Source organism: Lontra canadensis, unplaced genomic scaffold (genome assembly GCF_010015895.1).
Source record: "Lontra canadensis isolate GAN:19392208 unplaced genomic scaffold, GSC_riverotter_1.0 scaffold115, whole genome shotgun sequence".
NCBI classification, from domain to species: domain Eukaryota; kingdom Metazoa; phylum Chordata; class Mammalia; order Carnivora; family Mustelidae; genus Lontra; species Lontra canadensis.
In genome coordinates, this window is record NW_022631109.1 from 3,842,369 (window position 1) to 3,859,300 (window position 16,932).

General features: G+C 41.2%; 1 protein-coding gene across 1 annotated transcript in view; it reads left to right on the plus strand.

Annotated features, from left to right (window-relative positions):
• Positions 1-11,200: 11,200 nt before the first annotated feature.
• Positions 11,201-16,932, plus strand: part of HSD17B12 (hydroxysteroid 17-beta dehydrogenase 12) — a 158,283-nt gene continuing 152,551 nt past the window's right edge. Inside the window, exon 1 of the mRNA XM_032840718.1 lies at positions 11,201-11,495. Within this exon, the coding sequence (XP_032696609.1) occupies positions 11,336-11,495 (160 nt within the window). The 5' untranslated portion in view covers positions 11,201-11,335. The remainder of the gene's footprint in view (positions 11,496-16,932) is intronic.

Consider the following 16,932-nt stretch of genomic DNA (forward strand, 5'->3'; position numbering starts at 1 on the left):
AAAACACATTCAGAAAGGAGATACTTTTTTTTACCTGTAGAATTGACAAAACAGTTTAATGAGAACTACTATTGATGAGAACGAGGTAAAGCAAATAGTCTATCTACCTCTAGTGAGACAGTAAATTCAGTAGGTCCCTAAGCTTTCCTGGTTGTCATCTCTATCTTCTCCAAAAGAGTGGGCATTATTTGCCATTCCCATTTGATATGTGAGCTAACTAAATACCAGAATTATCCAAGGTCACACAACCGAGGGCTTGTTTTTTTCCTTCTACCCCTGGAAAAGAAGAATCTGTTGATGAAATATTTTGCAATATATATGATAATGAGTTCTCTAGAGTTATTTTCTGACCTAGGTGATCCCAGATGATTGAGAAACAGAGCAGACATAAGCCCAGCCTATGGCCAGGAGCAAAGCCCTGCTGATAGCAGCCTTTGTCAGCCAAACCCTAGTCTACCCACAGACATAGGAGAGAGAAGTAAATGTAGCTCATTGTACACCAAGGAGGTTTTGCAGTTGCCAGCAGCTGCCTGAGGACTCGCCTCCTTTCCCTTGCTACTGCCCTTACACTCTAGTCCTACTTACTTGCTTTCTCCCCGAGTGCTTTAGTCTTACAGGCATCAGATCCCTCAATACTGGGATGCTAAGAAAGGTGGGTTATTTATTTCTCCATTGTCTGTACCTCGTTTCAAAGACTTGAGGAGGCTTATTAAAATTCTCATAATGCAAAGTAAGGAAAGATAGAAGGGAGCTAGAAGTAGGAAAATCTATTTAGATCCCCTATATAGATAAAGGGAACCTAGTTCACTAACGATACCTACTTCACAGAAGCATAACCACTATTCTGATTTTTCAACGTCCTATACACAGGGTAACGTGAGACAGTTTTCCTCTCTTATGGCAGCAAAGTGGCCACGAAGTTGGAGACTTGCCACCTGGCCCACCGAGGATGCCAAAGAGTAACCACGTAATTGTACACTGTTTTTAACAGCTTGTTTTTCTCACCTGAGACAGCAAACGAACTGGTTGTGGGTAGGTGACACCATAAAACGTGACTCTTTCCATCATCACGCCATTTCAGTTTTTGGTTCTATACAGGAAGAATTTATGTGTTATGACTGAAGAGGAAAATAGAGCTAAGAGACAAGCTATGTAATTTTTAAGTTGTGACCGATTTTATTTTTTCCACTGGAAGTTATCTCTCCTTGTCACTAATTTCTACCCTTTCCTTCAGCAATACTAATCCATTCGTTCATTTAATGAGTGTGTATTGAGTGGTTACTGTTTTCCAGGGCTGTGTCGGTGAATGGAACAGACCTTTATGGAACGTAAAGTATGGTTGCTGAAAGTATGGTTGCTGTAGGATGAACTTCGGTGCTTCTGAAGACTATGGGGCAGGCTCTTATGGCTTGAATACAATAAACAAGAGAGGAGGGCGGGGCCCGATTCAGGTGTGCTTCCTTAGGACACACACACACACACACACACACACACACACACAGTATTAGTGTTCTATTGTTGCTCCTATAAATCCCCACAAATTAGTGGCTTAAAGCAACACACACTTATTATCTGACAGTTCTATAGGTTAGAATTACAAGATGGGACTCACTGGACTGAACTCAAAGTGTTCCTTTCAGAGGGTCTCAGGAAGGGTTTGTCTCCTTGCTGCTTTTCAGCCTCTAGAGGCTGCCTCCGTTCCTTGGCTCAAGGACCCCTTCCTCCATCCCCCAGCCAGCATCAGCACCCCTCTCTGACCATTCTTCCATACTTGCATCTCCTTCTCTGACCAAATCTGGGGCAGGTTCTCCAATTTTAAGGACCCATGTGACATAGGTTAGGCTCACTTGAATAATCTTCCCATCTTGAGTCCTTAACTTAGTCATATTATCACAATATACTGTTTGATACGGTAACATTTGCAGGTTCTTGTGGTTAGGATATATATCTCTTTAAGTGTGGGGAGGATCATTATTTTGTCTAATACACACTTACACATACAAAGGTAGTTATGGCATGAATATTAGAATTTATATAGAAATTTTTCTCAAAAATGTAAATAAATAAAATAAGGGAACATAAACAAAAAGACTGCACCCCAAAATAGAGGCATGATAATTTTGGAAAAAGTTTTTCATGTATATATTATTCATTAATGTCTCTGATGAGATATTGCCATTGATGAGATATTGATGAGATATTGCCATTGATAGAGAAGAAAAAAGAAACTGAGAGGTACAGCTACAGTAGATGAATCACATGAATAATTCTAAGAAACGTGATGTTAAGTAAAAAAGCAAGTCTCAGAAGACTCCCCAAGTATAGGTCTTAGGTTTACACATGAGTTTCCTCAGAGCTACTATAACAGATTGATAAAAACTAGGCAGCTTTAAAGAACAAAAAATTATTCTCTCAAAGTTTTTTTTGGCTAGAAGTCCAAAACCATGGTATGGGCAGGGCCCTCTGACGGCCTTAGGGAAGAATCCTTCCTCGCCTCTTCGAGTTTCTGCTGAGTGTTGGCAATCCTTAACATTTTTTGTTTTGTGTCTGCACCACTGCATTCTCCAGCTCACAGGGCCTTCATTCCTCTGTCTCCCTGCGCAACTCCAAATCTCCCTTTATAAGGACACAGTCGTTGAATTTAAGGCCCACCCTAGTCCTGTCCAACCTTGTCTTAATTTGATTACATCTGCAAAGACCCTGTTTCCACATACGGCCACATTCATACGTTGGTGGTAGGGGGAGAGTTAGGATTTCAACATATCTTTTGGGGGACACAATTCAAGCCATACAGTCAGAATTACAGCATCTGTAAGGGAGCGAGGGAAGCAGGATTAAGCTGACAGAGCCGTTGAGCTGTGAAGCAGGTCTAACAGAAGCCTGGGCTGATCCCACAGGGAGCTCCGCAGTTAGGATGGCCTCGCAGATGTCCATAATTGAGGCAAGTAGCCAGGCATGTTTCTTCCTGCAATATCTAGGCTTTGGATGCAGACAACCCACGGGGACGGGGCAAAGCAACGCCCTTTGGCCAAGAACAGTTCCCACAGGGCGACACAACTGGGCGCCCTCAGCAACTAGCACTCTCTGCAAATGAATGTCTTGGTCCTGGAGAGGATATCAGGGTTGCATACTCCAGCATCCACTATATTGTGGTTTTCAATAGATCTCTAAAAATAAGCCAAAGTATACAATATATTATTATTTCATATACAATTGTGATAGAGTATTTATATACATGCATATGTATATATACATATTTATTTATATGTATATAAATATTTATTATTTACACCTAAAAGCTGTAGAATGATACAGAACATTTAGGACTGTAGGGATAGGAAGGTTCTTGGTTTTTTGGTTCTTGAGTTGGGTGGTGGGTTTATAGTTTTTCACTGTATTATGATTTATAACTAGCTTATATATTTTATGTAATCTTTTGTATGTATCAAATAAGTAATCTCTACACCCAATGTGGGACTTGAACTCACCCCAAGATCAAAAATTGCATGCTGTATGGACTGAGGCAGCCAGGCGCTCCTGCATCAAATATATTTATAAAAATAATAAAAAGAAGAAAGAAAACTAGGCAAAGGTCATAGCAGTTAAAGTATAGAAATTTTAGAAAAAATATGAGTAAATAGAGCAAATCCTGAGTCCTCTGCTACAGTAGGCATTCAGATGAAGAAATACTTCCCTGAAATTCCCTAATGTTACTTACTTTAGTTTGCTTGCATAACCATCCTGAAATTTTGTCATTTTGGGCTGGAAGTATGGTGTTGACAAAAATATATTGTTTACTTTCACTTTCACCTAGTTTTTTTTTTTAAAAAGATTTTATTTATTTATTTGAGAATGAGAGAAAGAGAGAGAGAGCATGAGAAGTGGGAGGGTCAGAGGGAGAAGCAGACTCTCTGTCAAGCAGAAAGCCTAATGTGGGACTCGATCCAGGACTCCGGGATCATGACCTGAGCGGAAGGCAGTTGCTTCACCAACTGAGCCACCCAGGCGCCCCTCACCTAGTTTTAAATTGATTTGTTCACCATGGCACTATTTTTTTTTTTTAAGTGAAAGAGTATTTGGGGTAAAGTTGTTGGAATGCTTAATAGGTCTATTGGTGCAATAAAAAAATCTGGTTCATGCACAATATTGACATGTCAAGTTTTCACCATGATATTTTTTAAGTGTATTCATTTATAATTTAACTGATCTCTACCCAATGTGGGGATCAAACTCACAACCTTGAGATCGAGAGTCTGATGCTCTGGGGTGCCTGGGTGGCTCAGTGGGTTAAGCCTCTGCCTTCAGCTTGGATCATAGTCTCAGGGTCCTGGGATCGAGCCCCACATCTGGCTCCCTGCTCAGCAAGGAGCCTGCTTCCCCCCTCTCCCTCTGCCTGCCTCTCTGCCTACTTGTGATCTCTCTCTGTCAAATAAATAAATAAAATCTTAAAAAAAAAAGGAGTCTCATGATCTTCCAACTGAGCAGGCCAGCCACTATTCACAATGGTATTTTTAATGGTACATTGAGTGGAGAAAGAGAGCTGTTGGATTATGTTTGATGATCACAGTTTTTACTTTAAAAAAAAAAAGGTATGTTGTCTATATTGTATAGCTTTATATTTACATAGAAAAAGAAATGGAAGAAGGCACTCCGAGTAGCCAACAGCCGTTTGTGGGGATCAGAAATGGGGTGTGATACTTTTTCACTTTATATACCTCTGAGAGCCTTTGAAACTAAAAAAAAATAAAATAGTAAAACATATTTTTTGACCACTTTTTTCAAAACGACTGGTTTGAGTTTTCTTAGTTCAAGAGTCTGTTTCCATGTTGGAAAAATGGGAGTGCTACTCAGACCTTGGAATGGGATAATGTATGGGAAGTCAATTTCGAACACGCTAATGCAATAACAAAGCATAGTAAATGCTAATGTGCGTGCCTTATGGTGATATTGTTTGTGAAAGAAATTAAATGGTAATAATGTTTGTTAAAGAAGTATTAACTTTTTGGAAACCTCCTGATTTCTTTCTTTTTTCTTTTTTCTTTTTAAGGATTTTATTTATTTATTTTTGCAAGACAGAGAAAGAAAAAGAGCACACAGGAGCCGGGGGGTGGGGTGAGAAGCACACTCCCTGATGTGGAACTCCATCCCAGGACTCTGGAATCATGACCTGAGCTGAAGGCAGACGCTTAACTTACTGAGCCACCCAGGCCCTCATGGAAACCTGATTTCTAATGCCAAAAATTTCAATTTCTTTTAAACCTGTTTGTTAACCATGGCTCTCTCTCTCTCTCTCTCTTTTAAATTCAGGACTGAACACCTTCTCAGCTGAACTTAACGGAGATATTAAGTGTCTTGTTTTGAGCTGTGTTTAAATGAAGATGAGCTAGAAGACAGAACTGTTAAAAATACGTAAGTTTTATTATATAGCCAAATGAAGGATTTGGCTCTCTTGTAATGGTATTCTGAAAAATTCCTAGCTTCTGTGAAATTTCCTAATTATGGAATTTTCTTTCATGATATGGAGCTACTCCTGATTTCATCATGAGAATCTGATCTGAAACTCAATTTACGGAAATACTGAAAATGAATTTCAAGTTAAATGAGACCATCTGTATACTAATATGATGCAATACTGTTGATTCACATTTTTCCATATTAAAGACTGTTCTGAACTCTAAATCTTTTAAATAAATGAGACTGAAATTTAATGTTGTTGTGTCTGAGTATGTTACTTGTATAACTACCACCTACTTGCAGGAACTCTTCACCTCTCTGTTAATCATTTTTTTTTATGCTGCCTTTCTGAGCTAGTTATCAAGATATGATTTCATAACCACACCTTGGTAGCTGAAATCCCAGTTCTGCCACTTAATCTCTATGTGTTCATAGGAAAGTTAGTTAGATATTTTAGGCTTTGTTTTTCTCACTGAACATGTAATGCTTTTCTTCCAATCACTGATAAATGCTTATAGGGTATTGTCCAATTTTACTGTTGTAAAATTTGAATGCTTAGTAGCTAAATTCATACACAGTCATACCGCTAATAAGAGGTAGAGTTGAAGTCTGGTTCAAGATTTACCTGATACCAAAGCCCAAAGTTTTAGAGTATTGCTTCCTCTTTGGAGAGTTAATGTTTTCATATGTTTGGTAGGATATCTGCCCATGTTTGGGAACCTGGGTCTGTATGTTAAATTTTATTTTATTTTTAAAAGATTTTATTTATTTATTTGACAGAGAGATCACAAGTAGGCAGAGAGGCAGGCAGAGAGAGAGGAGGAAGCAGGCTCCCTGCTGAGCAGAGAGCCCGATGCGGGGCTCGATCCCAGGATCCTGGGATCATGACCTGAGCCGAAGGCAGAGGCTTAACCCACAGAGCCACCCAGGCGCCCCTATATGTTAAATTTTAGCATAGAATAGTGCTGAATAGGAGTAGACCATCATTGTAGGTTCCTGTATGCATTAGAAGTTTTTTTTTAAATTGTTTTAAAAAATATTTTTTAAAAAGATTTTATTTATTTGACAGAGACACAGTGAGAGAGGGAACACAAGCAGGGAGAGTGGGAGAGGGACAAGCAGACTCCCTGCTGAGCAGGGAGCCCAATGCAGGGCTCAATCCCAGGACCCCGGGATCATGACTTGAGCTGAAGGCAGACGCCCAATGACTGAGCCACCCAGATGCCCCTTTAAAAATTTTTTTAGAAAGATTTTTTTTTTTAGGAGCTCAAGTTGGGGGAGGGGCATGAGAAGAGGGAAAGAGAGAAGCAGACTCCCCACTGAGCAGGGAGCCCGATGTGGGTCTCGGTCCCAGGACCCTGAGATGAAGTCAGACACTTAACTGATGCGGGCCTTGAAATCCAAAGCTAAGGTATGAGCAGGGCCCTCTGAAGTCAGACACTTAACCAACTTAATCCAGGCACCCCTGCATTAAAGGTTGTTTTTTTTTTTTTTTTTAAGGTTTTATTTATTTATTTGACACAGAGAGAGAGAGAGAGAGAGATCACAAGCAGGCAGAGAGGCAGGCAGAGAGAGAGGGAGAAGCAGGCTCCCCGCTGAGCAGAGAACCAGATTCGGGGCTTGATTCCAGGATGCTGAGATCATGACCTGAGCCGAAGGCAGAGGCTTAACCTACTGAGCCACCCAGGCGCCCCTGCATTAGAGTTTTTAAGTGGTTCATAAAATTTATCCATAGACAAAGGATTCCTGTTCAATTCCAAAAGTATATAGCTCTCTGGACCTCAAAGGAATTTCTTTGACACAGATCACTTCACTCTGTGATGCTAATTTTTTTTCTTTTAGTAAATATATGTGTGCACTCTTAATAAAGATTATTCCTGTTAATTGCAAGAGTACTGCTCAGACCTTATAGGAAAAAACGGGTACCCTACTGAGGTGGTTTCAATCAACATTCCTTGAGTAAAAATACCATGCTCAATACGAATTCTAAGAACAGTAGAAATTGCATTTCCATGGTGCCTGTCCTTATTCATTAAAAATAATCCCAAATCATCAACTATTTTTTGTTGCCTGTTTATTTTTATGTCAGATGCTGTGGTAGGTGCTAGAGGCACATGTGTGTGCATGCGTGTATATTCTTCAAAATCACAACAAAACCCTCAGTGGGTATCTGTTGCACTCTCCTTTCCTCTACCCCGTCCTCCTCCACCAGATTAATTTCTACTTTGCCTTAGATCCCAGCTCAAATGTTACTCCCTTAGAAAGGCCTTTCAGGGCAGTCCCCTCTTCTCATCTAAATTAGGTATTCCCATTTCTTTGTACTCATAACAATTTTTATCATATCACTAGTTCGATGTCCTTAAGGTCTGCCTCTCTAGCTAGACCATTTCCATGTATTCATCATTCATTCATTCAACGGGCATTTTTTGCAGACCTACTAAGTGTCAGTTATTCTTTGGTGTACATCTTAGGAGAAGATACCATGGTGAGCACGAAAAGGTCTCTGTCCTCATGAACTTACATTCTATTGGGAAGATGGACAAAAACCAAATAATCAGACAATTTGAAGGCATTAAGTGTTATAAGGAAAGTAAAGTGCGGTGAAAGGATAAGTGGTTACAGGGCAAAGGAGAGGAGGTGATTTGTTCTATTTATGTTGGTCCATCAGAGAAAACCACTCTAAAGGGAAGACTGTGTGCACAGAAACCCAAATAATATAAAGCAGTGAGCCTTGAGACAGAGGGCGAGAAGTTCTGGAAAGGGAACAGGAAATAGAACTGTTAGAGACTGGAATGAACTTGACTTGTTTCAGAAAATGCAAGACATGTGGCTGGAATCAGGTGAGCCCAGGAGAGCATCACTGATGCTGCTGGAGAGGTCAGGGAAGAAATAACTTGTCTTGGAGGATTTTGTTCTTAATCTGATTTGTAAAGTTCTTGAAGGGATTTGAGCGGAAGAAATGATATCTAATTTACTTAAAAACAAAAATGAACACAACCACTCCGGTTGCTTCGTGGGGAACAAATCCCAAGACAGTTTCAGGGAGACCAGGGAGGACGCTGTTGCCATATTCCAGGCAAGAAATGCTTGTGATTTGGATTAGGTTGGTAGTAACAGAAGTGAGGAGAAGTGGCCAGTCAAGATCTATATTGGAGGTAGTGTGAACAAGACTGCTGAAGTACTGAATATGGGAATGTAATAGGAGGAAAAAAAATCAAGGCTGACAGCTAGGTTTTAAACCTTAGAAAGACGGTAAATAATGATATCGTTAACAGATTGGAAGAAGAGAAGTGTCTGTGTGTGTGTGTTGAGTCTGTTTTGAACACCTTTCAGTTGAGATGTTTATTTTTATTTTACATCTTAATGGAGATGTGGAGTAGGCATAGAGATTATGTGTTTATGCATACCTCTGAGCAGATGTTCAGCCTGGCCAGAGATATTTTGACTTCATTAACTTACAGTTGATACTTAAAACCAAGGGACTACATAAAATCACGTAGGGAGATTGTGTAGAGAAGTACAAAGAACAGAAGTCTGAGCCCAAAGGAATAGGATCACGTAGAGGCCAGCATTAGCAAGGGGTCCTGAAGGACTCTGGGAAGGAGCTGGTAAGGAAAACAGAGGCCACTCCTTATCGAATGGTGGAATAGAATGAGGACGAAAAATTGACCATTTTCTCACTATTGTTATTATATCCAGTACCTACCTAGCTCAGTTTCTGGTACATACTTACAGCACAGTAGTATTTGTTAAATGAATGAATCTTCACTCCCATTTCTTTCTCAGATGTTTATTGAGTATCTCAGGGTTCCAGGCACTGTTCTAGGTCCTATGGATTCACAGCATAGTGTTTCCAATAATCGTAAGTTCTAGTGTGGGTCATAGACATACATACAAATGCAACACGAACACATATCATTAGTTTAGTTACTTTTAAAGAGTCTATTCATTTTTTAAAGACTTATTTATTTATTAGAGAGAGCCAGTGGGGGAAGGACAGAGGGAGAGAGAGAATCCTTAAGCAGACTCCCTGCTGAGCATGGAGTCGTTTTCGCAGGGCCCATCCCACCACCCAACATCATGACCTAAGCTGAAATCAAGAGTCTCCCACTTAACCGACTGAGTCATACACGCACCCTTAAGATTTTATTTGTAAGTAATCTCTACATCCAATGTGGGGCTCAAATTTACAACCCTCAAGAGTCACCCACTCCACTGACAGAATCAACAGGCATCCTTGTATTATTGGTTTATAATAGCTCTCTTCTCCTGCCCCATTCTAAGGGGCATGGATATCTTGAGGGCCCTTAGTTGGTGAGCAATGTTGAATCGGGATATATGCATTTGGGGCTCCACTGCAGGTGAAGACTTTGGCTAGAGGGAGATGTTGAGAGAGAGAGAGAGGAGTGGTGGGATTTCATTGAATTGGACAGACAGCCTCAGCCAAGGGGATCAAATTCAATTAAAACAAAATGTGCCTGCTCAACTCACATGGCTGAATTCTGCTAGACAGCTGACAGTTTATAAAGAACAGTAACAGCCTTAGGGGTTATACTCAATCTGATAAGACAGTGGGAAAAGAGTGGGGGGTTGGGCAGGGAAAGATAAGGTTCTGGAGCTACATATTAGAAAATTACTACATTATCTTCAAGATCTGTTGTTGATCCTTAAAATTATTACCCTTAAATTCCTACCTTTTAAAAAGGTCTCAAGTTTCGAATCAGGCGTCCCTACTGGCTAAGAAAAATTTCAGGTGTTTTATATAAGTCCATGCCAGAAAAGGGAACCAAAACTCTAGGTGGATGGAAGAGTAAGTGTGAAGCACTCTATTGCATTACACAATCTCTCACGCTTACCTTGTGGAACTCTGCAGAGGTAGTTTTCTTATCTCTACTAGGATCACATACTTTTGTGTTCCCTCACCCCCCCCCCCGAAAATGTAAATTAAAAAAAGAGAGTAAAACAAAAAGTCTCTATTGTCCTTTAAGGTCCAGTTAAACATGGGAGTCCCTTCCCCAAACTGCTTATTCATCAAGCTGGGTTCCCTCTATTTTGCATTCATCTTACAGCTCTTATGCCGCTGTGTATTATAATTATTTGAGTCCACGAAGTTATTCGCCTTGAACTCCAAGACTTTGGGAGCAATGCTGTTTAATGCTCAGAACGAGAGGGAGGGTTTAGAAGCTCCACAATAAGTCCCATGTAACGGGAGAAGATGCTCCGGGAAGGAGACATAGAAAGGGGAGATGCAAGCCTTTATTCGGGAAAGTTTATGGGAACAGTGACAGTATATTTAACAATGATATAGATGTGTTTAATACAGAGGGGAAAATAAAACTACGACTCCACGCCCACCTTTTACTATACCATCTTCCCATTCACAACCGGCTTCTCAGACCCCATTCCCTCCTAAGTGCCGAGCTCTAACGAGGCTGGGTCTGCCTGGCCAATCGGAGCTCACTCTTCCGCAGTCGTGAGGACAGCTGCAGCCAATGAGAGACCTGGGCGATTTGGTGGGGTGAGACAAGCCGCCCTCTGGTGGAACTCTGGGGGCGTGGTGACGCGTTGGGCGGTACTGAAGTTTGATTGGCAGGGGAGCGATGTGCCTGCTCCGAACAGAGACCAGGCCGGGGGTGCGCGAGGGGGGGACATGGGCGGGGTAGCGAAACTGGAGTCAGCCAATAGCTGACGCACTACTCACAGAGGGACGGCTAGATCACCAATGGCGGCACGGATATGGCGCCATGGGCGGGGTTTAGGCCAAAAGACGCGCAGGAGCCGCGCCTGTTAGTGTCGTCCTCACCGTCACGGCGGGCGCCTCTTCCTGGATTCATTCATTCGTTTTTCCATTCACGAAGGTAGTAAGGCCTACTTGAAAGCCATGGAGAGCGCTCTTCCTGCCGCCGGCTTCTTGTACTGGGTCGGCGCAGTCACCGTGGCCTACGTGGCCCTGCGCATCTCGTACTCGCTCTTCACGGCCCTTCGGGTCTGGGGTTTGAGTCACGAGGCAGGGGTCGGACCAAAGCTCGGAGAATGGGCAGGTGAGTGCAGTCCAGCGCCGCGGGTCTCCTCGCTCCTGCGGCGGCTCGCGCGGCTTCCGGCCGGGGTCTGGCCGGTGCTGCCCAAGTTCGGGCCCAGCGCCTGGCCTTCCGCTCTCCAAGTCCCTTCTCCCTCCTGAGGCTCCTGCGTCCCTTGTACCCGCCTGGCCCCTAGCCTTGGGGCCCCAAGCCCTGGCTTGCCTGGACTTGCGAGTTTTTAAATAGGAAAGACATTGTTGGCCCAACTCAGCGAATCTCCCGTGCCACTTGGTGGGTGCGGGGGCGATTTGCTTGAACCCGCAGGGGCTGGTGTCCTTTAAGCCATTCCGGGTGCATGGCCGGGAGTCAGTCACCTTGCTGCCTCCTCAGTCATCCTCTGCCTACCTAGGTTCGCCCCTTGTTGAGTGTTTTTAAAATAAAGGTTTTCGCTTGATTGGAATAGTGGCCCCCTGCTAAGGATGAAAGGCATTCTGTTGATTTTTTTGGGGGGGGGGCGAGGATGAACCGAGAGGACATAGAATTTCCGGTCTTTCTGGTTTTTAGAAACTTGGCTCTCTCCTGTGACTTGGATTCGGCCTAGTGCATTTCAAGATATACAAGGTTTTTGTTTTGGTTTGTTTTTAAATTCTCCTTAAACTTTTCTGGAGGCCTGATGTGTAACGAACGTAATTATTGCTTCTGCAGAACGGTAACTCTCCGCGTAGCAATCAGAAATACTTTTGGCAGAAGGGCGCTTATAGGAGAAAGTATTCCCCCAAAGAGTGAGCTAAGCCTGTGGATCTTGTTTCATTTTGTTGGAGGATTTGAGAAAGGTCAGTTCGGAGCAGTTGGGAGAGTTACCCGCAGGGAAGTTTTGTGCTCGCTTTTTTTCTTTTTTGTTGCTTTTCCTTACTTTTCGTTTCTTTTTTTTTTTTTTTTTAAACCAAGGGGTGTGCTGTGATCGTTCTCTGTGATTATTTTTTCTGCTATTTCATGATTGAATGTACACTTCACCAAGCATTTCATTGAATTTTGGGATGGTTAGGGGTTGCTTTCAGACTAGGCTCCACTAAGGTACACAAATAATGGAACTCTGTATTCTTCACTTTATTCACTCAAAATCATTTAAAGAACTTAGTAGGGGTATGTGCTATGATGAGTGCGGGGAAGTGTGTAAACGTGGCGATTCACAGACCTGTACCCCTGGGGAAAAAAAATATATGTTTATAAAAAATAAAATAAAAAAAAAAAGAACTTAGTAGGAAAAACATAAGAAATTAACTTTTTGGGACAGCAGTGTGAAGAGAACACATCTCAAGTAGGAAGGGCCATGTAAGAACTCTGTGATGAGAAGCAACTGTTCACATTATAATACTTGTTTTTATTTTTATTTTTTTAAAGATTTTATTTATTTATTTGACAGAGATCACAAGTAGGCAGAGAGGCAGGCAGAGAGAGATTGAGGAGGAAGCAGGCTCCCTGCTGAGCAGAGAGCCCAAAGTGGGGCTGATCCCAGGACCCGGGGAACATGACCCAAGCCAGAGGCAGAGGCTTTAACCAACTGAGCCACCCAGGTGCGCCTAATACTTATTTTTAAAAATCATTTAGTGTTTTCTGATATTCCTTAAAAAACAAGTGAATTGCTCAACTTGATTGTAATAAAGTTCGTGATTTCACAATTGACTTGCCCAAGTTCTTGATTGTCCTATTGGAAAACTTGCTTATGAACTTTTGAGATAGTTGCACAAGATTCTGGTGCATTAGGAAATCCTGTAGCAAGATGAAGTTTTGTGATGTGTAAGCAAAGAGTCATGTTAGTAACTTTTTAAAAACTGAAATAGACTGTAGACTAATAACTCAAATGGTCCAAATCACTATTGAAAAGATTTGTCCCAGAGGAGGGATACTTGCTAAATTGAAAGAAATGTTTAAAAGATTTAGAAATGAAATTTGAACCAGAACACTGGGAAATCATAAAGTGACATTGTGATTGTTGAGTTCGGTCTACCCTGGATTGTTAGAAAAATCTCTTTTTTAAGTACTTAAGCAGAAGAAATGATCAAGTTGTTATTTGTCACATGACATATATGTGGTGGCCTGAATCTTAAAATATCTCCTTTACCTCTCCAAATTCAGGGAATCTTCGAAAAACAAAATTAAGAGTACTTCATCTTAAATGCTTCTTTGTATGAGTTGGAGGGATGAACTGAAATAATTTGACAAAGCAGCAGAAATGATACTTGAACAATTAGGGCTGAATGTGATTAAAATTAGGTAAATGATTTGTTCAATCGAAGTTAGGATTATTAGAATTAATTTTTGTATATAAATAGCACTAGTAAGTTTTCTGCCCCATAAAATTGGAATCTTCATTCTGTGCAGTCTTCTTTGAATAAATGGTGGTAGCCGGCAGTTTTAGGGAGACATTTTTTACTTTCTACTACTAACATTTAACATCTTCCTCTCCATAACCAATTAAATGTTTTAAGTATAATATAGTAATGTGCACTGAATTGATAATGTTTTTATTCTTGTTATTCTTAAGTCTCTTCATGCGAGTATGTTTAATTTCTCCTCAGATTTTAGAATCTGAAGGGGAGGGAGTGTGTGTCCCCATTTTTTTTTCCTTTTCCCACAGTAACTAGTGTATTGATCAGATTTAAGTGCCTCTAAATTTAAAAAGCTTGGAAAAATAAATAAGTTATGGGATATAATGTACAATATGGCAACTGTAGTTGATAATACTTTACTGCAAATTTGCAAGTTGCCAAGAGATGAAATCTTAAAAATTCTCATCACAAAGGGTGTCTGGCTGGCTCGGTCGATGGAGCATGTGACCCTTGATCTTGGGGTCATGAGTTCAGGCCCCACACTGGGCAGGAAAAAATTCACAAGAAAAAAATTCTGTAAATATGCATGGTGATGGGTATTACCTAGACTTACTGTGGTGATCATTTCACAATATATACAACTATCAAATCGTTATGTTGTACGCCTGAAACTAGTATAATGTTGTATGTCATTATATCTCAACAAACAAAACCCCCAAAGCTTGTCAAAACATGAAAACAGGTATGCTTTGTAATCAATAAAAATATTTCAGACCACATATTCCTTAATCTAGTTAGGGTTTTAAGACCATAAATTAATTGACCCATACTCTAGTTTATCTCCTTCTTGTAATCCAGAGTTCAGTCGTCTCTTTTCCCTAATTCTCTCCAGTACCATTCCCACTCAAGTGAGTTACACCGATTTCATCAGGTCCCTAGCAGATGGATTTTGCCGATTTTGTCTGTCATCCTGTCATCCTTAGGGGATATTTCCCGTATTTCTTAGGAGAACAAAGAGCTCCTGTGGAACTGGAGCTTTACTTGCTTGAAGGTTACTGTAGCAAGTAATCAGAAGAAGAGTGCTAACAAAAGTGGTCAGTTTGTACTCAGTAAAGGAGAGAACAGTCATTACTGTGGAGCAATAAAGAATGTAATCTGTAGGCTTTGGTTTGAGCATAGATAAATTTTGCATTTATTTGAGCAGTTTCCATCATTGTAATTCATCCAAAATGATTGATACTGAACTACTGTGGAGGTGACAGATGGAAAGGCAAGGTAAGTAGACTTTTAAAGCCAGGACCGCACTCTGAGCTCTCATTTTTAGATTTTGAAGGAGGGGATATTGCTCCAGGCGGCAAAGAATAAAGGATCCGCGAAGCAGTTGGATTTTAAAAATAGCCTTGTTGAGATAGAATTTATATACCATACAATTTACCCATTTAAAATATACAGTTTACGGGGTGCCTTGGGTGGCTCAGATGGTTAAGTGACTTCCTTCAGCTCAGGTCATGATCTCCAGGTCCTGGGATGGAGCCCCATGTCCTGCTCCCAGCTCAGTGGGGAGTCTGCTTCTCCCTCTTCCTCTCTCTCTCTTCCCCTGCTGTGCTCTCTCTGACTCTCTCTGTCTCTGTCTCTCTCACGTGAATAAGTAAAATCTTAAAAAAAAAAAAAGTGTACAGTTCCAAGATTTTTATTATACTCACAGGGTTGTGCAACCATTATAGTCTGATTTTGGAACATTTTCATCTTTCTTAAAACAAGCCCTGTACCCATTAGCTGTCACTCCCCAACCCCCACCCCCTCAATCCCTAGTCAACCACTAATCTACTTTTGGTCTATATGTATACATTATATATATGCCTATTCTGGGTATTTCCTATAAATGGGATCCTATAATGTGAAGTATTTTATGACTGGCTTTCATTGAGCACAACGTTCCCAAGGTTTCCCCACGTTGTAACATGTTTTAGTTCTTCATTTCTCTTTATTGCTGAATAGTATTCCATTCTGTGGAGTGAGTGTAGATTTTGTAAAGGGTCTTTACCTCTGCATTTTGCTGTCTGCACATCTGTATTCGCAGCTCCCTGAGATTTTGCAGCTTTGGGTGCTGATGGAACTCATTTGGCCCTGTAGTATTCCAAGACAATGAACACTTAGAAAGGTCATAGGGTGGTGGGGGGTTCTTTGTAGAAAAGCCATCCATCAAAATGGCTTTGCTTAGCCAAGCTCCAAGAATCAAAGGATTCTCAGAATCGAGTGTGGTGTATCATTTCTGTTTTTACTTCGGGTAACTCCACACAATTGGTCTAGGTCTCCAGTGGATGAGGGCTGCTTAAGTAACCAGGGGCCATTGGCAGTAGGTCCCTTTCTTTCACTGGGCTTTAAGGTATCACATGATTTGAGGAATTATTTAGGAATTGTTAATAATTTAAATTGGCAAGCCCAGAAGTCATATGAAGAACTGCCATTTATTGAATGCTTGAAGTGTTCTAGGCACTTGACAGAGATTATCTTTAATCAGTCTTTGAGCTCTGACTTATTATCCCCATTGTGTAGAAGAAGAAATAGAGGCTTAGGGTAAATGACTTCCTTTGTCTGTGGTTTCCCAGCTAGTGAGTTGAAAGATGAGGATTTGAAGCCAAGTTGTCCATTTTGCAATATGCATGTCTTGTATGTTGGTGATTGGTTTATAGACTGCATGGGTACTTGGGGGCGGATTCCTTTATATCTTAGGAACATACTGCTTTATTTTATTTTTTATTTTTTAGGCTTTTATTTTATTAATTTTTAAAATTTTTAAAAAAGATTTTATTTATTTATTTGACCAGCAGAGATCACAAGTAGGCAGAGAGGCAGGCAGAGAGAGAGGGAAGCAGGCTCCCTGCTGAGCAGAGAGTCGAATGCGGGGCTCGATCCCAGGACCTCGGATCATAACCTGAGCGGAAGGCAGAGGCTTAACCCACTGAGCCACCCAGGCACCCCTTTAAATTATTATTATTTTTTTTAATTTTTATTTACTTGAGAGAGAGAACGTGGGAGAGAGAGAGCACAAGCCAGGGGAGGGGCAGAGGGAGAGGGAGAAGCAGGCTTCCCACTGAGCAGGGAGCCCTATCAGGCCCATCCCAGGACCC